This window comes from Hyla sarda, chromosome 5, assembly GCF_029499605.1.
Source record: "Hyla sarda isolate aHylSar1 chromosome 5, aHylSar1.hap1, whole genome shotgun sequence".
NCBI lineage: Eukaryota > Metazoa > Chordata > Amphibia > Anura > Hylidae > Hyla > Hyla sarda.
Window position 1 is genome coordinate 128,945,516 of NC_079193.1, and position 25,096 is coordinate 128,970,611.

At 41.0% G+C, this 25,096-nt stretch overlaps 1 protein-coding gene across 1 annotated transcript in view; it reads left to right on the plus strand.

Moving 5' to 3' along the window:
* Positions 1-17,045, plus strand: part of LOC130272585 (receptor activity-modifying protein 3-like) — a gene marked incomplete at its 5' end in the record, with an annotated part of 131,596 nt that extends 114,551 nt beyond the window's left edge. The window contains one exon of the mRNA XM_056518427.1: positions 15,293-17,045. Coding sequence (XP_056374402.1) covers positions 15,293-15,548 — 256 coding nt within the window. The remainder of the gene's footprint in view (positions 1-15,292) is intronic.
* Between the last annotated feature and the right edge of the window lie 8,051 nt (positions 17,046-25,096).

The window sequence follows — 25,096 nt, forward strand, 5'->3', positions numbered from 1 at the left end:
TGCATTTTCAAATTGTTTGAAAGGCTTGGCATAACGGCACATATGGCAAATTTTCTGCCCACATTTAAAGACGCCCTTCAGGGCTAACAAACTGGTGCTGCTATTAATTTGAGTATTCACCACACTGGGAGACAACTGATCCCCCAATGTCGGTGCCCTTTTGGAGACCACATGGCATCCCTCACTCAAAATAATGGACAATATTTTATCTCTTTTTAATAGATGCAAATGTATATGTATGATCTGTCTAATACTGTTGAAGTAAGGGGAAAATGCTAGAACAGGGTTTTTCTTTCTATCTCTAAATTTGGGCATAAGAAAAGGATGTCTTGGTGAAAAATTGGCTGACAGGGAAGCATACCGGCAGTTTACGTTGGGGACTCGTGCCCCAGCGAGTTTGAATGTTCGCAGGGAATTATTATTCCATTATTAAACCTCATCCTTTTCTTGTGCAGTATTCATCAGTATATATTATAAGATTTATAAAATTTGTACTTAATGTATTTTAGAATTTTTTCAACTTTGTACACTGATCCTCCAGCCAGTTGTATGTCTGGTGAGTTGGGAGGCACCACAAGCAGACTCTCTGCCCTATTCTTAGGTATTTAAAACTCACCTGAGCATAAACTGACGTCACCGAGGAAAAGCGCATGCGCTAGAAACGCGTCTGACTGTCGCTTTTACTGTTTGTTGTCCACTTGAATAAAGCTGCACATATCGTAGTGCTGGACCTCCTGCCTATTTTTCAGTATTGTTGGGTGCCTAGCCGAGCACTGGTCCAAGCACCGAGCATGGAAAGGTGAGCTGGACTTTGTTTTATATTGCTTTAGGAACACATGTATGTAACTTGTGAATACAGTAAGCTTTTTTCTCTAGTAACTCTTTCTGTCGCCATATTGCCTAGTTACATAGAAAACGTGCTGGTAGTATGACATTCATTTCTTATACTGTATAATCTATGCTTTATTTTTCAGTGCCCTTAAAAAGTCATTTTTCGACTTTTTTTGAAAGGGGAATGTATTTTTGAGCTGTGTTTACACCAGCTTAGCTTCATGCAGACTGTAGACATCTAAAAGAGGTGGTTAAAAACTTACCAATAAGGAAATATGGTAGAGCACATTAGCCATGTCATTGGAAGCTGCTTATAAATAGGAATGTACTGTTAGTGTTACCAGGTTTAGGAAATCTGTTGTTGAACAGTGTAGTGTAGAACAGTGTAAAGTGTCGGTCATGTTCACATTGTATATATTCACAAACAAGTTAGTCAGGACATAATGTATTTTCCAATCACTTTCTCTACTATGTAGAGCAAGGATTTTTACAAAATTACAAAAATTATTTAAAAATACTTACTGCTCACCCGTATATAAAGTGTTCCTGCCAATCTAAAAAAAAACTTTTTACGTCTCATCACAGACAGAAAAAAAAGGGAAGAAGACTGACAACATCAGCAAAAATAGTCCTAAACACTTACATTTTTATTTGGGTCATGGTAAAAAAGAAAAAACGAGTAATGTCCTTTTATTTGGTTTTGTATTTTTCTGTTTAGGTGTGTATTTATTATTTTGTATTCACTAGTTTGTTCAGAGCAGTTTGCTATTCCACCTGGATAGGTAATAGTTAATTCTCTGAACGAATGAGAATTCAGGTTGAGTTATTTAGCCAGAGTTCTGCTGCACTCTGGTGCTGGTTATTGAGTTCAACACTACTATGTCTGTTTTTGCTATATTCTGACTATGTCTGCTTAAGCATTTACCTTGTATTTATCTTGTAATTTTATCTGGGTTTTTAGCTATGGCTATATAGCATGCTCATTGTATTTTAGTCTGTGTGTTACATTAGTCGGCTTAAGGATTATGTTTGTTCGTTATGCTCTGTCTGTGTTCATACTGTCTCTGAGTCTAGCTTGTACCCTGTGCTTTGTATGTTATATTCTTGTTCAGTATTTGGAGTCTATTCAGACTCATCCAGTTCTAGTCTAGTGTTTCATGTATTATATTTCTGTTTCCTACTGGGTCAGCATTTTGTCCACACGGTGGAGTGTGTCCGCTGGCCAGTAGCCTATTTAGCTTTATTATTGATGGCTACTACTATAGTGTATATCTGATTTGGTTGATCTGATCTTTGTCCTTTGTACTTGCACCTGTTTGTCAACAGTGTTTTATGTTACCTGTTCAGTTTAGTGTTTTGGCTCTCAGTTCTTCTGTTTATCCCCTTCATCTCCTGGATTCTGCTGTATACTCATATCATGCCTAGTCTTGTTCATTTTATCATGTCTTCCATTTATCTGATAACCGGTTTATGAACTGTTTTTTAATTCACTATATTCTGCTCTGTTTGTGAGTTTATATTCTGCCCTGGTATATCTGGTTGTCTGGTAGTTTTCTGTTACTGTTCTGGTCTGTGACCGATCATGTATATTATTTGTTTTTGCGCCACTGCACTTAAGTGCAGGAAGGGGCCGGCGCCCAGTTGTCGATCCATCATTTAGGGTGGATGGGCAAGTAGGCAGGGAGAGCAGTTTTAGGGTCAGTTTAGGGCTCACTCTCCCTGTCCCCTGGTCGGTCCGTGACAAAATGCTTGCGAGATTTTTGCAGATCCTGTTAGTTTACATTGTTTGGACGTTATTTTTTTGGGTATAGGATGACCGTTTTGCTGATTACCCTAAGTTAAGGGATGGGTACCCAGACAAAGGTTTTGATCAGTCTGGATGTGGGTGTTCAGACCCTGATCATTAGATAAGTCTAGGTGAGGAACACTTAACTCCCTGGCTCACTGCACTCCCAGTCTCATGTTTCTTTACAGGAGATGGGTTCCATGCACTTACAGTGGAGCCAGTCTTTTACAGCAAGATAAGATGTCAGCAAGCTAGGAAGTGAAGCACTTATGCACATGCTTCTCCTTGCTCTATCTAAAAATCTTGGTTCTGAACACCCAGACCCTGACCGATCAAAACCTTGATGTCTGTAGTTTTTTTTTTTGTTTAAAAAAAAACAAAAACTTTTTAGCCCCATTTATTACATTTTTTCATGCATTTAGATGTACTAACATGAATAATTGTGGGGGTCAGAGACAAGCCTAGGACAGGGACATCAGTAATATGTATAATACAATAGGCAAAAAAAGGCTGACAGTTTCCTTAATTTACCAAAAATCCATACATTTACAGAGGTCTTCTATCAGAGATTAAAGATACTTCAAATTGTTACTTGCAGAGGCAGATGGCCGGGACAATAATGTATGTATGTATTTAATGTAATTGGGAAAGACAATGTCATTGTGATTATACAGTGTGAGCTGGTGTTAATTGACAAATTACTGGAAAACACTTCTTGCAATTCGAATGTCTTTTCCTCTGTATGTGAAAAATATTTTATTTTTTATGTAGGGGATGAGTGGAGTTGTAATTCCTGAATTCCAGTAGAGTGGCTGCAGAGGGACCGGCAGGGAGTCTTTGGCATCCTGGGGCCGTATGAATGGAAGAAATAGTTTTGAAATATACAGTAGCTTCTCTAATTAGAGCAAATTAAGGTTAATTGAATGAGACCACATCCAATTAAGTTCAAATAGGTAATAGAACATCAAAGGAATGTAGGTCAAGTGGTTTAACCTTAATTGGCTGTGGTTTTATTATTCAATTAAGGTCTTTCCATACTATTTCCTGTTCTTCATTCATCTGTCTGCTGTGTGAGTGGGAAAAAAAAATACATATATACATATATGATATATATATATAGAGAGAGAGAGATAGACAAATAGATATATGGAAAGCTATATGTATATATATATGACAAATACATATTTATATACATATATATTTATATAAATATAGTGTATATTTATGATATAATGTGAAAGTTTACATCTACGTACATCTAAAGTAGAGATGAGCGAACTTTAGAAAAATTTGATCCGGCCAATTCGCCGAATTTTGTTGAAAAAATTAGTTTTTATCCGAATTTATATTAAAAACGGCTATTTCTGGCATACAGAGAGCCTCAATAGGGGTGCAGAACACTTTGCTGTGTTCTAACACGCATAAGGAGTGTGCTGGGGTAGTGAAATAATACTGCTATTCAGAATGACATGCAGATTACCGGCATTACTGGCATCAGTATGAGGAGACCATAAAGTGGCTGAATGACACAGCATGGAGGTGTTGGCAGTATGAGGAGACCATATAGTGGCTGAATGGCATAGCTTGGAGGTTTTGGCAGCATGAGTAGACCATATAGTGGCTGAATGACAGTGCGAGGTGTTGGCAGCATGAGGAGACCATATAGTGTCTGATGACACAGTGTGGAGTAGTTGGCAGCATGAGGAGCCAATATAGTGGCTGAATGACACAGCGTGGAGGTGTTAGCAGCATGAGGAGACCATATAGTGGCTTAATGACACAGGCTAAAATTGGCTGAAACATGAGGAAACCATATACAGTGGGGATCAAAGTTTGGGCATCCCAGGTAAAAATTTGTATTAATGTGCATAAAGAAGCCAAGGAAAGATGGAAAAATCTCCAATAGGCATCAAATTACAGATTAGACATTCTTATAATATGTCAACAAAAGTTTGGGCATCCTGCTGAATTTTTACCATGCACTGCCCCCTTTGCAAAGCTGAGACCTGCCAGTGTCATGGATTGTTCTCAATCATCATCTGGGAAGGCCAGGTGATGTCAATCTCAAAGGTTTTAAATGCCCAGACTCATCTGACCTTGCCCCAACAATCAGCACCATGGGTTCTTCTAAGCAATTGTCTAGAAATCTGAAACTAGTTGACACTCGCAAAGCTGGAGAAGGCTATAAGAAGATAGCAAAACGTTTTCAGATGTCAATATCCTCTGTTCGGAATGTAATGAAGAAATGGCAGTCATTAGGAACAGTGGAATTTAAAGCAAGATCTGGATGACCAAGAAAAATATCAGACAGAACAGCTCGCAGGATTGTGAGAAAAACAATTCAAAGCCCACGTTTGACTGCACAATCCCTCCAGAAAGATCTGGCAGACACTGGAGTTGTGGTACACTATTCCACTATAAAGAGATACTTGTACAAATATGGTCTTCATGGAAGAGTCATCAGAAGAAAACCTCTTCTACTTCCTCACTACAAAAATCAGCATTTGAACTTTGCAAATGAACATAAAGACAAGCCTGATGCATTTTGGAAATAAGTTCTGTTGAACTTTTTTTGCCGGAATGAACAAAGGTACGTTTTGAAAAGAACGGGAACAGAATTTAATGAAAAGAACTTCTGTCCAACTGTTAAACATGGGGGTGGATCAATCATGCTTTGGGGTTGTATTGCAGCCAGTGTCACAGGGAACATCTCACGAGTAGAAGGAAAAATGGATTCAATAAAATTTCAGCAAATTTTGGATGCTAACTTGATGCCATCTGTGAAAAACCTGAAGTTAAAAAGAGGATAGCTTCTACAAATGAATAGTGATCCTAAACACACCTCGAAATCCACGGGGGATTACATCAAGAGGCATAAACTGAAGGTTTTGCAATGGCCTTCACAATCTCCTGACCTCAACATAATTGAAAATCTATGGATAGACCTTAAAAAAGCAGTGCATGACAGACAGCACAGAAATCTTAAAGAACTGGAAGACTTTTGTAAGGAAGAATGGGCAAAGATACCTCAAACAAGAATTGAAAGACTCTTGGCTGGCTACAAAAAGCGTTTACAAGCTGTGATACTTGCCAAAGGGGGCAGTACAAGATATTAACTCTGCAGGGTGCCCAAACTTTTGCAGATGCCATATTTTTTTCTGTTATTTTGAAAATGTAAATGATGGAAATAAAATCTAGCTTTTGTTGACATATTATAAGAACGTCTAATCTGTATTTTGATGCCTTTTGGAGATTTTTCCATCTTTCCTTGGCTTCTTTATGCACATTAATACAAATGTTTACCTGGGGTGCCCAAACTTTTGATCCCCACTGTAGTGTCTGAATGGCACAGCCTGGAGTTGGCAGCAGCATGACGAGACCATTGAAATGTATGATTTTAAAATTAAAATTTTTGAAATTGATATTATGGATTTTGTAATTGAAATCTCACTACTCTGCCTAACATACTTATTGCGTATATGTGGGGAGTACAATACGCCTCACTTCGCTTAAAACAGTATTTGTCTAGAACAGCAGAGGGTGTGTTCTTTTGGCTGTCCTTTCACAGTATATAGACCCTTGACAGATTAACAGGTACAAAATAGTACACTACTTAGATGTAGGTATGTGGTATGCACGAATGAGGGCAGAAAAATGTGCTACAGTACGCTTAAAAATACTTATTTTTACCTGTGTCCCAAATTACAAAATTCCTTTCTAATCAGAGATTGTCAGAATACCACCTGACATTCAAAATAAGAAAATTATACATACGTTCTCTGAAGAAAAGGATCCTTCATTAGATGACAATATGAGTATTGTGTGTTCCAGTGACATTAGCTCATCGGAGGAACAGGAAAACATGATACAACTTAATTCTGCAACTGAAGAACCACATCAAAGAATGAATGACTTAAAGCCTACTGGAACTGAGGAACTTCAAAATGGTAAATCTACTACCTGGGATAGTCTGTCAATTCCAACAGCCGGTGGTCAGTATCCACAGTTCCCTGTTTCTGCTAGTCCTTGGCAACATTCCATTTCTTACTGGTCTGGTATCAACATGGCAATAATGATGGGAGAGTAACTCAAGGATACCCACATGTTTCCCACAATACACAGTCAATATATGGAGACCATATAGTGGCTGAATGACACAGCCTGGAGGTGGCTGAAGCATGATGAGACCATATAGTGTCTGGCACAGCCTGGAGTTGGCGGCAGATGAGGAGACAATAGAGCCTCACAATCTCTAATAATAAAAGATGAATTTTGAAATTTCAATTGAAGATGTATGGTACCTAGTGCTACCATAAACATATATAGGTAATGTCCTAGGCTCAGCAGCATCACTAAACCATGTAGTTGCTATATGACACATACAGGGGCAAGCAGGGATTGTGAACCCCTCTTGTGTACTCAAGCTGCTAACATTAAAAGTTAAATGTTTAAATCTCTATTGAAGATGCATGTTAGCTAGTGCTATCATCCAAATATTTAAGGCCCAAGCCCAGCAGCATCACTGAACCATGTAGTTGCTGAATGACACAGACAGGAGCAGTCAGCAGCAGGAGTACACAAGAGGGTTTCATAACCCCTAAGATAGAAAGATAAACGTTGAAATCTCAATGAAGCATGTATGTAAGCTAGTGTTAACATCCAAAAATGTAAGGCCCAAGCCCATCAGCATCAGTAAGCCAAAAAGTTCCTGAAACACACAGGCAGGAACAGGCATCAGCATTACACAAGAGGGTTTCATAACCCCTTACATTGAAAGATAAATGTTGAAATCTCAGTCAAGCGTGTATGTAAGCTAGTGCTTACATCCAAAAATGTAAGGCCCAGGCCCAGCAGCATCAGTAAGCCAAGTAGTTCCTGAAACGCACAGTCAGGAGCAGTCATCAGCAGTAGACAAGAGGGTTTCATAAACCCTTACATTGATAAAATGTTGAAATTTCAATTAAGCATGTATGTAAGTTAGTGCTAACACCCAAAAATGTAAGGCCCAAGCCCAGCAGCATAAGTAAGCCAAGTAGTTCCTGAAACACACAGTCAGGAGCAGGCATCAGCAGTACACAAGAGGGTTTTATAACCCCTTACATTGAAAGATCAATGTTGAAATCTCAACATTGTATATGAGCTAGTGTTAAAGTCACAAAAATTTAAGGCCCAAGCCCAGCAGCATCAGTAAGCCAAGAAGTTCCTGAAACACACAGTCAGGAGCAGGCAGCAGCAGTACTCAAGAGGGATTCATAACCCCTAAAATTGAAAGATCAATGTTGAAATCTCTATTGAAGAGGTATGTTACCTCATGCTATCATCAAAGAATTTAAGGCCCAAGCCCAGCAACATCACTAAGCGCAGTAGTTCCTGAAACACACAGCCTGGAGCGGGCATGTTTCAGGAACTACTTGGCTTACTGATGGTGCTGGGCCTGTGCCTAAATTTTTTTATGTTAGCACTAGCTAAAATACGTCTTCTATACAGATTTCAATATTCACCTTTTCATGTTAGGGGTTTTTAGGCCCCTTCTGCTGCTGCCTGATCCAGGCTGTGTGTTTCAGCAACTATATGGTTTACTGATGCTGCTGGGCCTGTGCCTAAATTTTTTACAAGAGGGCTTCACAACCCCTAACATTAAAATGTGAATGTGTAAATCTGTATAGAAGATGTATGTTTAGCTAGTGCTAACATCAAAAATTTTTAGGCACAGGCTCAGCAGCATCACTAAACCATATAGTTGCTGAAACACACAGCCTGGATCAGGCAGCAGCAGAAGGGGCCTAAAAGCCCTTACCATGAAAAGGTGAATATTGAAATCTGTATAGAAGATGTATTTTAGCTAGTGCTAACATAAAAAAATTTAGGCACAGGCCCAGCACCATCAGTAAGCCAAGTAGTTCCTGAAACACACAGCCTGGATCAGGCAGCAGGATGCGTACATAAGAGGGATTAACATGCCCTAACATTAAAAGATCAATGTTGAAATCCCTATTGAGCATGTATGTTTGCTAGTGCTACCATAAAAATTGTAGTTAATATCCAAGACAGTCCCAGCAGCATCAGAAAACAATATATTGGCTGAATGGCACAGCCTGGAGGTGGGGAAAGCATAAGGAGCCCATATAGTGTCTGTACGGTATAGCCTGGAGGTGGCCGAAGCATGAGGAGACAAAATAGTGGCTGAATGAAACGGCCTGGAGGTGGCAGCAGCAGCATCAGGAGTCCGGAAAGTGACCTGATGACAGAGTGGTGCGGTGGGTGACAATACCTGTACCCGGTGATGAAGGTGGCTGGAATGTTTTTAAATGGGGAGCAGTGCCTTAAATCTGTTTGGCACTCTCCATATTTGTGAAGTTTTGGTGTAGCACCATCGTCAATCTACTCTGATGCATCTGTCATTGGTGGGTGGAAATCCTGGGTGATCCATGCCTGATTCATCTTCACAAAGGTCAGTCTCTCCACATTTTTCGTGGACAGACGAGTTCTCCTTGGGATGACTATGGCCTTGCCGCACTAAACACCCACTCTGATGGCACACTACTGGCTGGGCAGGACAGCTTTTCCAGGGCAAACTCTGCTAGTTGCGGCCATAAATCAAGTTTGGCTGCCCAGAAGTCCAGCGGATCTTCAAGGTTTGTTGGCATGGCCATGTCAAGGTATGCCACAACCTGCCGGTTCAGGTCCAACTCCATCTCTACCTGCTGCTGATGAGTTTTTTCACTATGCGGGTGAAGAAAGCTACTCTTCAGCGACTATAGACTCAGGCTGCTGCTGATTGAGCTGGTACTGCTCCTGCTACCCGATCCCTCCCCAGCAGCCCCCGAGTAAGACCTGCTAGTGGATGGACGATGGCGCCGATAGGCATCGGCCAACTGACTACGTAGGTTCTCTCTGTAGTAGGTCAGTTTGTCCTCCTTCTCATTAAGTGTAAAAAAAGGCCCCCATTTTGTGACGGTAGTGAGGGTCCAATAAGGTGGAGAGCCAAAAGTAATCGGCGGTCACTACGCAATCAACTGAGCATGCATCGTGCCATTTGTGCAAGTGACTTGGAGAGACTCCCTGCCTCCATCTCCACTGCATACTTCGTCGGTGTGTCTGGGTCCTCTGTCTCGCCTTCCTCACAACCCTCTAGCTCCTCTAGTGGATCATGATCCTCCTCTCCTGTCAGATGACTAGAAACACTGCCAATCTCATGAAACCTAAACTGTGCTCCACTGGGCCCCTCCTCCTCCTCCAGTTCAGCCCCACAGGGCTCATGTGGCCTGACCAGCCATCTTTTCTAACACTTGTTGTAGGAAATGAAGCATTGGTATGAAGTCGTTCATCCCGTAATCCTGGCGACTTACCAATAATGTGGCTTCCTTAATGGGCCTAAGCAAACGGCAGGTGTCACGTATTAGCTGCCACTGGTTCACATTGAAGTTACACGGGAGAGTACCCCTATCCGATTGGATCATTAAGAAATCGGTGATAGCTTTTCTCTGTTTGTACAGTCGGTCCAACATATGGAGGGTGGAATTCCAACATGTGGCAACATCACAAATCAGACTATGTTGGGGATACCATTCGGACGCTGCAGCTCAAGGAGGGTGTGCTTTGCAGTGTGTGAGTGACTGAAGTGCATGCAAAGTTCAGGAACTGCTTGACAACCAGATTTAACACGTGTGCCATGCAGGGCGCATGACTCACTCTTCCTTGTCGCAGCGCGGCCAAGATGTTCTTCCCGTTGTCGGTCACCATGGTTCCCATTTCCAGTTCTTGTGGAGTAAGCCATTCTCCGATTTCTTTACGAATGACTTAGCAGTTCCTCCCCTGTGTGATTCTTTTCGCCAAGGCAAACCATGTGAATAACAGCGTGACAGCCCCGTGCCCTGCACACATGGTATGCTGAAGGGCCACTGAGACTTGTCTGGGCAGTGGAGGCTGAGGACACGGTGGAGGATGAGGAGGTGGAGTGGCACACTGTCACAGGACAAACGGGCTGACAGCGTGGAGGAGGAAGCGGCGTGACCTGTCCAAGTTGGGGTTGTGGCTGTACAGGAACCACATTCACCCACTGAGCCGTAAAGGACATATATTGTCCCTGACCATCATTACAGCTCCAGACGTCGGTGCTGCCGTGCACTTTGGTAGACACAGACAGGCTCAAGGACTGGACCACCTTCCCTTCCACAAAATTGTGCAGGGCTGGTACTGCCTTCTTTGCAAAAAATGACGGCTTGGCACTCTCCACCTCGGCTCGGCACAACTCATCAGTTCTCTTAAAGGTGCAGAGTCCATTACTTGAAAAGGGAGGGACTGCAGCACCAGCAACTTAAACAGGAGCACATTCAGCTTCTGTGCCGTTGGATGAGTGGGTGCACACTGTTGTATCTTGGACATGGCTTCGCGGATGGATTGTTGGCAGATTGGCTGACTAAAAGTGGGAGAAGCCGGAGCATCTGGAGTGACAGAAGGAGGGTATGACACAAACAGCTGCCTTCGGCTGAGGTGGTGGAGCCTTGGCTGTCTGAAAGAGGGAGCGGCGTGCCACTGGGTGATGCAGCAGGCTGGACCACTACATTAGAGCCATGGTTCTCCCAGGCCGCTTTATGGTGGCGAAGCATATGTTGACGCAGGGCCGTGGTGCCAACATTGGGACCCTGGCCACGCTTCACCTTCTGCGGACATATCTTGCATGTGGCTATGTGAACCTCCTTCGGATGCTTGATGAAAAACTGCCACACCGCCGAATAGCAGATTTTCCCACCAACAGTCTGCAATAATTGACTGCTACTGCCGCCGTCCCCAGGAACCCATGTTTCACTACCTCCCGGGAAGGTAGGCTGCCGCGAAGCAGGTGGTCTCCCCCAAGCACGCTTGGCTGGAGAATTTCCACTTCTGCCACCACACTGACTGCCAACCATGCTACCGCCTTGCTGGCTCAGCATCCTGCAACTCTCTTCTCCTGATGATGATGAAGCCCCTTCTGCACCCGGCTCCCAATTGTGATCGACTTTATCATCATCAAGTGTTTGCACGTCTCTGATGTCCTCCTCAGGTTCCTCAACAATGTCTGTTTCAGGACCCTGAACCCTGGCAACACTGCCTCCCACGTCACTCTCCTCATCATTCTCCTCATCACTACTTGCCTGGAGGAAGCAGCGGATGTCTCCTCCACTGCTTGGCTGGGCAGTAGCTGCTGACTGTCCTCTATTAGATCGTCCTCAGTGAATAATGGAGCTGAACCCACAGCATAAGATACTTCTGTAGGAGAGGGAACAGCACAGGACAGAGGAAATGGGAGGACAGGGACTGCTCCCAGGCCATGCCAACTGAGGGTTTTGTCTGAGGAACCCACAGACTGTTGACTGATCGTGTCAGATGTCACTTGTGATGAAGTGGATGACCGTGTTAAACAATCAACAACGGCAGATGGGTTTCTGGTTGAGACACGACTGCTAGCTGGTAACGGGAGCTCAGTCCTCTCGCTGCGACTCCTGCTGCCACTCGCCTCTAGTCTGCTGCGACCTCTGCCTGGAGGATTTAGGTCTCTGCCATTCCTCTGTGCACATCCTGGCACTTCTCTGCCTGACATACTTAGTGCGTATATGAGGGGAGTACAATACGCTTCACTACACTTAAAATAATATTTGTCTAGAACAGAAGCAGGTGTGCACTTTTGGCTGTCTTTTCACAGTATCTTGGCACTTGACAGATTAACAGGAACAAAATAGTACACTACTTATATGTGGGTATGTTGTATGCACTGATGAGGGCAGAAAAATGCTCTACAGTACACTTAAAAAAGTATCTGAGTACAACACCAGCTGATGAGTACTTTTGGCTGTCCTTTCACAGTATGTAGGCCATTGACAGGTTAACGGGTACAAAATAGTACACTCACTACTTAGATGTGCATATGCAGTATGCACTTATGAGGAAAGAAAAATGCGCTACAATGAGCCTAACAACTCTGTAATTTTTTTAAAACACCAGCCGATGAATACTTTTGGCTGTCCTTTCACAGTGTGTAGGCCCTTGACAGATTAACAGGTACAAAATAGTACACTACTTAGATGTAGGTATGTAGATTGCAAACATATATTTTGCACTGTTTGCAAACTGACTGTCGGAGGGTTCCGCAGCATATCTCAATACTGTTGCAGGACCCAGCATATGGAGTATATGTATCATATGGATAATATGTAATAATATATATTGTAGATGTATGTAGATGTAAACTTTCACATTAGATCATATATATATATATTTATTTATTAAAAATGATGTTTTATTGAAGGTTCCCGGTACATTTTAGTTTTTTGTGTATATATAGCAAATACATATATATATATATATATATATATATATATATATAATATATATGTGTGTGTGTGTGTATTTGTTTTGTGTGTGTAACATATATATACACACACACACATATACACAAAAAAAATAAAATGTACCGGGAACCTTCAATAAAACTTCACTTTTAATAAGTCCTTTTCAAAAATACTGACTTAGATTATCAAAACTTAGATACACTCTGACCACCACCAGTGCTCTTGAGCGCTGCTTTATGGACATCCAGTACACAGTTCACATTTAATGTGGTTTATAGTCGCCAACTTGATTATCCAAACAAGTAGCACAAATTCAGAATATATTCTATTCTATTCTATTCTATGAACCATTTAAGTTAGTATGCATACTATGCATGTTTTTATGCATTTTTTTGTATACATTTTTAATATATCGTACGTTCCAGCTATTAAAATGATGACATCGCAACATACAATTTATAGCCTCTTACATATGTATGCTGTTATAGGTCCAGGACAAACTGCAGCAATAATGTCCATTTACCATATGACCATATTCATACTCCCAACAGGCATGTACTAAATAATCATACTTCACTCCGTGGGATTTTTTTTTTGAAGACCATTATACATCCTTAGTATACATACTGGTCTTCCAATGATTATTTAGTACATGCCTGTTGGGAGTCCGAATAGGCTCTACAAGAATAATATACTGGAGCCGTTAATAACAAGGACAATTCTGGATAATGTTGCATATAATTATGAGGAAGCTGCAGTAGAGTATCTGGACTATAATATATATTTTTTTGTAATTTTGTATCTTGAACTCCCACACAAGCAGAAATAATCTAAGGTACAGACAATTGGGCAATAACACGTAATAATGGCTTATGTCTCTGTGCAATTTCTGCAATAACAATCAAGTTTACAGTATGTGAAATTTTTGGTAAATTAAGGAAACTGTCAGCCTTTTTTGCCTACTGTATTATACATATTACTGATGTCCCTGTCCTCAGCTCATCTCTGACCCCTACACTGATGTGTGTGTATATATATATATATATCATTCATATTTCCCGCAGAGAGTTGTGATTGGCTGGAACAGTCTAGCCAAACACAGCTCTCAGTGGGAAATATGAATCTGTGATGTGAAGAACTTTACATTGCAGAATATAGTGCAGGATCGCGCAGAAAAGCGGCCAGCCACCTGCTTCTATACATTATACAGGAGGATCGCAATGGGTGTCAGAAATGACACCCAGGGGGATCTGTCTATTAACATAGAAACATAGAATGTATCAGCAGATCTGAACCATTTGGCCCATCTAGACTGGCCAATAATCTGAATCATATCAATAGTCCTGGCCCTATCTTATATGAAGGATAGCCTTATGCTTATCCCATGCATGTTTAAACTCATTCACTGTATTTGCAGCGACCGCTTCTGCAGGAAGGCTATTCCATGCATCCACTAAAGTAAAGTAATACTTCCTGATATTACTATTATACCTTTGCCCCTCTAATTTAAAACTATGTCCTCTTGTGGTAATTTTTCTTCTTTTAAATATGCTCTAATCCTTTACTGTGTTGATTCCTTTTATGTATTAAAAAATTTCTATCATATCCCCTCTGTCTCTTCTTTCTTCCAAGCTATAGTCCTTTAACCTTTCCTGGTAAGTTTTATCCGGCAATCCATGTACTAGTTTAATAGCTCTTCTCTGAACTTTCTCTAGAGTATCTTTATCCTTTTGGAGATACGGCCTCCAGTACTGCGCACAATACTCCAAGTGAGGTCTCACCAGTGTTCTGTACAGTGGGATGAGCATTTCTCTCTTTCTACTGCTTATACCTCCTGCTGCTCTATTACATTGTCTTCCTACTTTTAAGTCTTCTGAAATAATTACTCCTAAATCCCTTTCCTCAGATACTGAGGTCAGAACTGTGCCAAATATTCTATATTCTGCCTGAGGGTTTTTACGCCCCAAGTGCATTATCCTGCACTTATCCACATTAAATTTCAGTTGCCAGAGTTCTGACCATTCTAGTTTGCCTAAATCCTTTTCCATTTGGCGTATCCCAGGTACTACTACTGGGTAGCACAGGTACTACTACTCCCATCATGGAAGAGTCTGTTCCATACTGGGAGTAGTAGTACTACCTAAAAAATGAAGAAAAAAAGTGGAAAAAGTTAAAAACACACACACACACTTTATTATATCGATTCACCGTGAATTTATTCTGATCAAATTGAATTTTTTTTTTTTATTCGGTGAATCAGCCGAATCGAATTTTTCATAACTATAATGACTAGTAGTAGCTATATTGCTCATTAATAACTACGTCCTTGTCATTTTTATTTCTACAGGTATTATGACACACTCTCAAATTGTGCAGAGATAACAGCTAGAAATGGAAACTGCTTTTGGCCCAACAACTTGGCGGAAAGATTTATCATTGGAATCCACACCAAATTTTTTGCAAACTGTACTTTAGACACAGTAATATTGGAAGATCCCCCGGATGACATTCTCACAGCTCTTATTTTAATTCCTGTCTTCTTGACAGCAGCAATGATCAGTTTAGTGGTTTGGTGCAGTAAAGGAAGTGATATTTTTGGATGAACCAATTTCTGTGAAATTTGGAAAATGTTGTAGAAAGCAAAGAGAAGTACTAAAGGAAGAACAGCCATTTAAAGACCATACATTAATAATCAAATGCATAGAAAATGTAATGTGATGTTGAACATGTGCATCTGTGATATTCCGACCTATACAGGACATAACAATGGTCTATGAAGGTAGTAGAAATGTCTTATTTGCTTACTGTTGTTTTTCAGTATACTTGGTTCTTTTTTCTGAACCAACTTTCTTCTCTACAAAGCACTACCCTTCATGTACAGCTGGATTTCCAGGGTTGTGTCTATTGCGGTGTTATTTTATTCCCTTTGCAGCAGATATGTTTTAACAAGGGAGAAACAATGACTCACGGCTGGATGACTGGACAACAGATGTTAATATCAATCATTGTCCTTATGTAGACTATTGTAACAGGATGTGTATTGTATTGTGTGTTTTTTGTAAGACCTTAACAGTTACAATATTATAGAATCAAACTTAAAGGCTTGTTTTGTAAGCAGACTTTATATATTTTTTAGGTTTTCCACTGCCAATAATACTACTAACTCAGTAAATGGAAAGCAGCTACAATGCTATATTTACACGGTGTAAAATTATTAGCAAAAGACATCTGTAAAATAGGAATAAGATATGTCTATATTTTTGAGTTAATAATGTGCACAATGAAAGTCTATGGTCAACCTACTCTGAGTGCAAACATTATTTAGAAAAGCTTCACAAATTCCAATGTTGGAATTTCAGAAATTTTTTGTACGGTTACAGACACTTTATCATATACTTTCACTGTGCACATTATTTGATCAAAAAATACAGACCTATTTTATTCCTATTTTAGGTACATATTTTGCTATTCACGATGTGTAAACATAGCACAAATCTGCAAATACGTTAATTTCCATAACATTAAAATTATTGGGCAATCCCCATTTCTGCCCTTCAAGCATCCCTGACCCATTAAGGTGTGAGCTTCACAAGACTTCTGAAGATGTAATGAATTCCAGGAGTCCATAGACTTAAAAGTACATAAAAGAGTGCCAGTTAATGTATATTTTGCATTTGTTTTTGGGCAAAAATGAGGTGTGCTTTACTTGTTATAAAACTAAAACTAGTGATGTTTGCCCATGCTATTTGCCATTGAAGTTTTGCAAGAAATCTATACAATATATCTTTTTGAAAAGTATGTAAATGAAGAAAAAAGAAACAGGTCGGAGCTGTGAGTATAGTTATCCAATGTGGATAGCTGTTAAGTAGGTGTATTGTATTGTGAACTTCTTTTACATTAAAATTGGGTTTCCATTCCTGTTTGACAACTAAAATAGCAAAGTCTTCTACAATCTTCTTTCCATGAAAAATACCAGAACCTGATATACAGTAATCCATTTTAAAGAGAAACTGACAGCTTGTTCACCTCACTAAACTTTATATACTCAATTACAGTGCGGGTGAACAACTTTAAAAACAGATGTCACTTACTTTAATTGCTGCAGTAGTTTCAAAGTTATGGCCGTTTATTCATTCCTTGCGATTGTGCTGCTGTATGCAATGGAGTTAGCCTGCCTTCTCAAAATTCACCACCTGGTCCACCCCCATGATGAATATGCAAATGTCTTCACTAGCCTGATCAGTTAAGTGCTCTGCTCTCTCCCCGTCAGGCTAGTAAATAAATTTGCATATTCATTGCAGGAGCGGGCCGGGCATTATATATTGAGGAGGCAGGGGAGCTCTGCAAGCCGGCTTCCCGCCTCCATTGCTCCCAGCAGCAAGGTGTAACAGCAAGGAATGAATAAACATCCATAACCCTGAAACTACTCCAGCAATTAAAGTAAGTGATGACTGTTTTAAAACTGCTCACCCGCACTATAACCCTGCATATTGAACAGGCTGTCAGTTTTTCTTTCAGTTACCGTATATACTCGAGTATAAGCCGACCCGAGTATAAGCCGGCCTCATCATCATCACCGCCTGTCATCATCCCACACCCCCCCCCTTCATCATCCCCTTGTCATCATCCCACACCCCCCTTCATTATCCCCTTGTCATCATCCCACATCCCCCTTCATCATCCCCTTGTCATCATCCCCCCCCCTTCATCATCCCCTTGTCATCATCCCACACCCCCCCCCTTCATCATCCCCTTGTCATCATCCCCACCCCCCTTCATCATCCCCTTGTAATCATCCCACCCCCCCCCTTCATCATCCCCTTGTCATCATCCCCACCCCCCTTCATCATCCTCTTGTCATCATCCCACACCCCCCCTTCATCATCCTCTTATCATCCGCCCTCAGTGGTCTTCAACCTGCGGACCTCCAGAGGTTTCAAAACTACAACTCCCAGCAAGCCCGTGCAGCCATCGGCTGTCCGGGCTTGCTGGGAGTTGTAGTTTTGAAACCTCCGGAGGTCCGCAGGTTGAAGACCACTGCGGCCTTCGACATCATCCAGCCCCCTCTCACCCCCTTTAGTTCTGTACAGTACTCACCTCCGCTCGACGCTGGTCCGGTGCTGCAGGACTGTTCGGTGAGGAGGTCGTCCGGTGGGATAGTGGTTCCGGGCTGCTATCTTCACCGGGGGCGCCTCTTCTCCGCGCTTCGGGCCCGGAATAGAGGCGTTGACTGGACGATGACACAGACGTACGTTGGTAATGAACGTACCTCTGCGTCGTTGTCAAGGCAACGTGACTATTCTGGGGCCGGGCCCGAAGCGCTTAAAAGAGGCCTCCCCGGTGAAGATAGCAGCCCGGAACCACTATCCCACCGGACGACCTCCTCACCGGACAGTCCTGCAGCACCGGACCAGCGCCGAGCGGAGGCGAGTACTGTACAGAACTAAAGGGGGTGAGAGGGGGCTGCATGATGTCGAAGGCCGCAGTGGTCTTCAACCTGCGGACCTCCGGAGGTTTCAAAACTACAACTCCCAGCAAGCCCGGACAGCCGATGGCTGCCCGGGCTTGCTGGGAGTTGTAGTTTTGAAACCTCTGGAGGTCCGCAGGTTGAAGACCGCTGCGGGTGGAGAGTTCACTCGAGTATAAGCCGAGGGGGGTGTTTTCAGCACGAAAAATCGTGCTGAAAAACTCGGCTTATACTCGAGTATATACGGTATGTCATCCCTCAAAAATACATTGAGAATTAATTTGAAGTAGTTTGTCTACATTACCATAGCTGTATGAAACCTGCCATAATATCAGTATTGCCACTTATATATGTATGGTTAGATGTTAGAAATTCTGTATATAACGATATACTCTATACCCTTCCCTTCAATTCCCTGGTTGGACTTGATGCACGTATGTCTTTTTTCAACCATTCTAACTATGTAACTATGTAACTGGAGCACAGATAATGGTGAGAAACTTTTTTTTTTTTTTTTTTTTTTTTTCTTACAAAGCACAGTCATAGTTTGCTTTATTGTGCAAATCTATTCTAGGAAAATATTTCAAACCTATTTTGGAAAGGCCTTTGGCATCAGATCATTGAAACCTACAAGATTACTAAGGCCCCCCCTTACACATTACAGAAAAGACGTTCAAACACAGCAATATCAGCAGAACTGTCTTTACTGTCTAGACGCCAATGAAAACCTAATTTGCATTTTACCAGAGCGGTTTAAGAAATGAAAGCTGAATTGTAATTGGTTTCTATAGGCAACAAAGAGTTTTTCTTTTTAAGGTTTTAATAAATGAGACCTATGTCTACAGCCTTTATGAACTTTAGATTGTGCTCTTAACATTCATTCCTAGTTCCCATCATCTGCTGTTTCATGTCCAAGCAGCTATCCTCTGGTTTCTCCTAGTGCTGCAACTGAGCACGTGTGACCAGCAAACTGAAGTTGAACTACAGGTCGTAACCCTGGACAATAAACATCCCATTGTGGACCAGTAAATTATACATGATTATGTGGAAAACCACTTAAAGGGGTACTCCGGTGAAAACCTTTTTTCTTTTAAATAAACTGGTGGCAGAAAGTTAAATATATTTCTAAATTACTTCTATTAAAAAATCTTAATCCTTCCAGTACTTATTAGCTGCTAAATGCTACAGAGGAAATGCCTTTCTTTTTGGAACACTGATGACATCACGAACACAGTGCTCTCTGCTGACATCTCTCTCCATTTTAGCAACCATGCATAGCAGATGTAGGCTAAGGGCAGCATGGTGGCTCAGTGGTTAGCACTGCTGCCTTGCATTGCTGGGGACTTGGGTTCAAATCCCACTAAAGACAACAATAAATAAAGCGTTTTTATTATTATAATAACGTCAGCAGAGAGAACTGTGGTCATGATGTCATTAGAGAGCATTCCAAAAAGAAAAGAATTTCCTCTGTAGTATTCAGCAGCTAATAAGTACAGGAAGGATTAAGATTTTTTAATAGAAGTAATTTACAAATATTAACTTGTAAAATCTGTCACCAGTTGATCTAAAAGAAAAAAGGTTTTCACCGGAGTACCCCTTTAAGGGTAGGGCCACAAACAGCGCATCTGCAGCATATCTGATGCTGCAAATGCGCTGCTGGCAGTCACAGAGTGGCCTCCCTGCTCCCTGTAGCTCTGTTCATCTTAGCAGCGGATTTCCCTCTGGTAGTACAGAGCTGACACACAGAGCTATTCGGCTGTAACAGGAAGCTCGCTCTGCAGTCGCTCTATGAGTGACCTTACCCTTAAAGATTAAAGTTAAATGGTAGGGAGCTTTGCTCTGAACACATACATTCCAAGTAAGTCAACTTTTGTTATATAGGAATATCCCTTTAAGGGTACATTCTCACATACAGTATTTTTCTGCATATTTTATGCAGTTGCTTTTAAAGTCAATAGGTAGTAAAATTAGCTGCAGAAAATATGCAGCAGATACTATACGTGTGAACGTACTCTTAATGTGTGTTGTTGTAATGTACATTACTGCCACTACATCTGATATAGATATACTGTTAGACACAGGAATCCATTAATACAATTATATATATATATATATATATATATATATATATATATATATATATATATAGATGCCTTTAATTGAAGTGTTAGAAGTAATACTACTTTAAAAGGCTAAATTCTCTCTTTTTTTTCAACCTAATTCATTCATTGCTCAAATGCATCTAAATAAAATTTAAAAAATTAAGCTACTTTTAAATAGCCCAAAGAATCTGATGCAGCTTTGTGTCTGCAGACCTATGTGTAAACATGGTATCAAGCCATAAATAATCTATTTGAAGAAACATTCTACAGTTACTCTCCTTCCTATCTTTTTGTTAGATCTTGCTGATCTATCAAATGTACACTGCTCATAAAAATAGGGAACACTTAAACAACACAATGTAACTCCAAGTCAATCAAACTTCTGTGAAATCCCAATGTCCACTCAGGAAGCAACACTGATTGACAATCAATTTCACATGCTGTTGTGCAAATGGAACAGACAACAGGTGGAAATTATAGGCAATTAGCAAGACACCCGCAATAAAGGAGTGGTTCTGCAGGTGGTGACCACAGACCACTTCTCAGTTCCTATGCTTCCTGGCTGATGTTTTGGTCACTTTTGAATGCTGGCGGTACTTTCACTCTTGTGTTAGCATGAGAAGGAGTCTACAACCCACACAAGTGACTCAGGTAGTGCAGCTCATCCATGATGGCACATCCATGCAAGTTGCGGTAAGAAGAATTGCTGTGTCTGTCAGCATAGTGCCCAGAGCATGGAGGCGCTACCAGGAGACAGGCCAGTACATCAGGACAGGAGACATGGAGGAGGCCGTAGGAGGGCAACAACCCAGCAGCAGGATTGCTACCTATGCCTTTGTGCAAGGAGGAGCAGGAGGAGCATTGCCAGAGCCCTGCCAAATGACCTCCAGCAGGCCACAAACATGCATGTGTCCATTCAAACGGTCAGAAACAGACTCCATGAGGGTGGTATGAGTGCCTGATGTCTAAAGGTGGAGTTTATGCTTACAGCCCAACACCATGCAGGACGTTTGGCATTTGCCAGAGAACACCAAGATTGGCAAATTCTCCACTGACACCCTGTGCTCTTCACAGATGAAAGCAGGTTCACACTGAGCACATGTGAAAGACATGACAGAGTCTGGAGACGCCGTGGAGAATGTTTTGCTGCCTGCAACATCCTCCAGCATGACCGGTTTCTCGGTGGGTCAGTAATGGTGTGGTGTGGCATTTCTTTGGGGGCCACACAGCCCTCCTGACTGCAATTTGGTACCGAGATGAGATCCTCAGACCCCTTGTGAGACCATATGCTGGTGCAGTTCCTCCTAATGCAAGACAATGCTAGACCTCATGTGGCTGGAGTGTGTCAGCAGTTCCTGCTAGAGGAATGCATTGATGCTATGGACTGGCACACCTGTTCCCCAGACCTGAATCCGATTGAGCACATTTGGGACATCATGTCTCACTCCATCCACCACAGACTGTCCAGGAGTTGGCAGATGCTTTAGTCCAGGTCTGGGAGTACATCAGGCAGGAGACCATTCGCCACCTCATCAGGAGAATGCCCAGGTGTTGTAGGGAGGTCATATGGGCACGTAGAGGCCATACACACTACTGAGCTTCATTTTGACTTGTTTTAAGGACTTTACATCAAAGTTGGATCAGCCTGTAGTGTGGTTTTCCACTTTGATTTTGAATATGACTCCATATCCAGACTTCCATGGGTTGATACATTTGATTTGCATTGATAATTTTTGTGTGATTTTGTTGTCAGCGCATTCAACTATGTAAAAACGAAACTATTTCATATGATTAGTTTATTCATGCAGATCTAGGATGTGTTATCTTAGTGTTCTCTTTATTTTTTTTGGAAACAAAAGGAAATGACTAATAGAGGGGATTACAACCAGAGTGCCTCCATTTGTTGCAAAACAACAACTCCTAGCGTGCACAGACACTGTTTCGTGGCACACTGGTTGAGAAACACTGGACTGATACAAAACTTCAAAGGGCTTGCATAAGTGTGTATAGGAGCTGTAGATACAAAACAACTTTTTGTAAAGTTAATTTAAATTCTGTTTTAAAAGTACTTGGGCAATGGAGCAAACTGAATGAAAAAGTGTACACATCTGTTACTTAGATACTTCCTATAGGAGTTTTGTCTGTGCATTTATAATCTGTCGATAAATGTTTGGGGTAACTGCAATAGTGTATTTTAAATGCTATATGAAAGCTTTTCATGCCTCCAGTCCATTATTATTTCAGCCTGATAAATTTATGTAAAAGTGGAGTATTTATGAGTAAAAATACATTTCAGAAGCTAAATGTGTCCTTAGCAAATATTATCTGTCAGAATGAGACAAGTATTTTAAATCACATTTTGATGAGTTTCTTCAATAAATTTTGTTAATACAGTAAATATTGTCTGTTAAAGTAAATAATTGGGCTTTATTTCTCCATAGATGTAAAAGTATAACAGATAATGTTTCTTCTGTCCAATAAGCATATGTATATATGACTGTATGTCTTCTTTATTTTCATTCATTAAATAAAATAAATGTTAGATAAATTATGTTTGATTTCCTTTCATAATTGAGAGCTATTTTACTGACTACCATGAATCACTTTCAGTTATATAATTTGTTGACAGCAGTTTTGTCAATTCCGTTTTGCAGTTCATGGAAAACAAAATGTAACTAATCTGGGGGAGGTGTTCTCAAATACTGATACTGAAGGTAAATGGGAAATTTTTAAATCAACTCTAAATAACTATACAGCTAAATATATACCACAGGGGAACAAATATAAACGATTAAAACTAAATCCTACATGGCTAACAAATTATGTTAAAAGAGCAATAAACAACAAAAAAATAGCCTTAAAAAATACAAATCTGAGGAGTCAGCTGTAACATTTAAACAGTACAAAGAGCTTAATAAAATCTGTAAAAATGTAATAAAAACTGCAAAAATTCAAAATGAGAGACAGGTGGCCAAAGAAAGCAAAACTAATCCTAAATATTTTTTTAGATATATAAATGCAGAAAAAAAACAAGGACAGAGCATGTAGGACCCCTTAATAATAATAATGGGGAGGTTGTCACGGGCGATCAAGAGAAGGCGGAGCTATTGAATGGGTTCTTTAGTTCTGTATATACTAGGGAAGAAGGAGGAGCTGACATTGGCCAGGTCAATGCTGGTAACACATCATGTAATGTACTGAACTGGCTTAATGTAGAGATGGTACAAGGTAAGTTAAGTAAAGTAAATGTAAGCAAATCTCTAGGACCAGATGGATTACACCCAAGAGTTCTTAGAGAGGTAAGTTCAGTAATATCTGTACCCTTGTTCACGATATTTAGAGATTCTCTGCTGTCTGGTATTGTGCCAAGGGACTGGCGCAAGGCGAATGTGGTACCAATCTTCAAGAAGGGCTCGAGGTCTTCCCCAGGAAACTATAGACCGGTAAGTCTAACGTGCATTGTGGGTAAATTGTTTGAAGGACTTATAAGGGATTACATACAGGAATACATAGGGGATAATTGTATTATAAGTGATAGTCAGCATGGGTTTACTAAGGATAGAAGTTGTCAAACCAATCTAATTTGATTTTATGAAGAGGTGAGTAGAAGCCTTGACAGAGGAATGGCTGTGGATATAGTGTTTCTGGATTTTGCTAAAGCGTTTGATACTGTCCCTCATAGACGTCTGACAGGTAAGTTAAGGTCTTTGGGCTTGGAAACTTTAGTTTGTAACTGGATTGAACACTGGCTCATGGATCATACCCAGAGAGTGGTGGTCAATGAATCATACTCTGATTGGTCCCCGGTTATTAGTGGTGTACCCCAAGGTTCAGTACTGGGACCGCTGTTGTTTAATTTATTTATCAATGATATAGAGGATGGCATTAACAGCTCTGTTTCTATTTTTGCAGATGACACCAAGCTTTGTAGCACAGTACAGTCTATAGAGGATGTGTATAGGTTACAAGATGACTTGGATAGACTAAGTGTCTGGGCATCCACTTGGCAAATGAGGTTCAATGTGGATAAATGTAAAGTTATGCAGGCCAGCAGGATATTGTCATGTATCAAAAGAGGCATGGACTCGAGGGACAGGGACATAATACTCCCCCTTTATAAAGCATTGGTATGGCCTCACCTGGAATATGCTGTTCAGTTTTGGTCACCAGTCCACAAAAGGGACACTGTGTTGCTGGAAAGGGTGCAGAGACGCGCGACTAAACTAATATGGGGCATGGAACATCTTAGCTATGAGGATCGATTAAAGGAGTTACAATTATTTAGTCTTGAGAATAGACGTTTAAGGGGGGATATGATAAACGTATATAAATATATTAATGGCCCACACAAAACATATGGAGAAAAACTGTTCCAGGTTAAGCCCCCTCAAAGGACAAGGGGGCACTCCCTCTGTTTGGAGAAGAAAGGGTTTAGTCTCAAGGGGCGACACGCCTTCTTTACCATACGAACTGTGAATTTATGGAACAGTCTACCTCAGGAACTAGTCACAGCAGGAACGATTAATAAATTTAAAACAGGGTTAGATACATTCCTGGAACAAAATAACATTAATGCTTATGC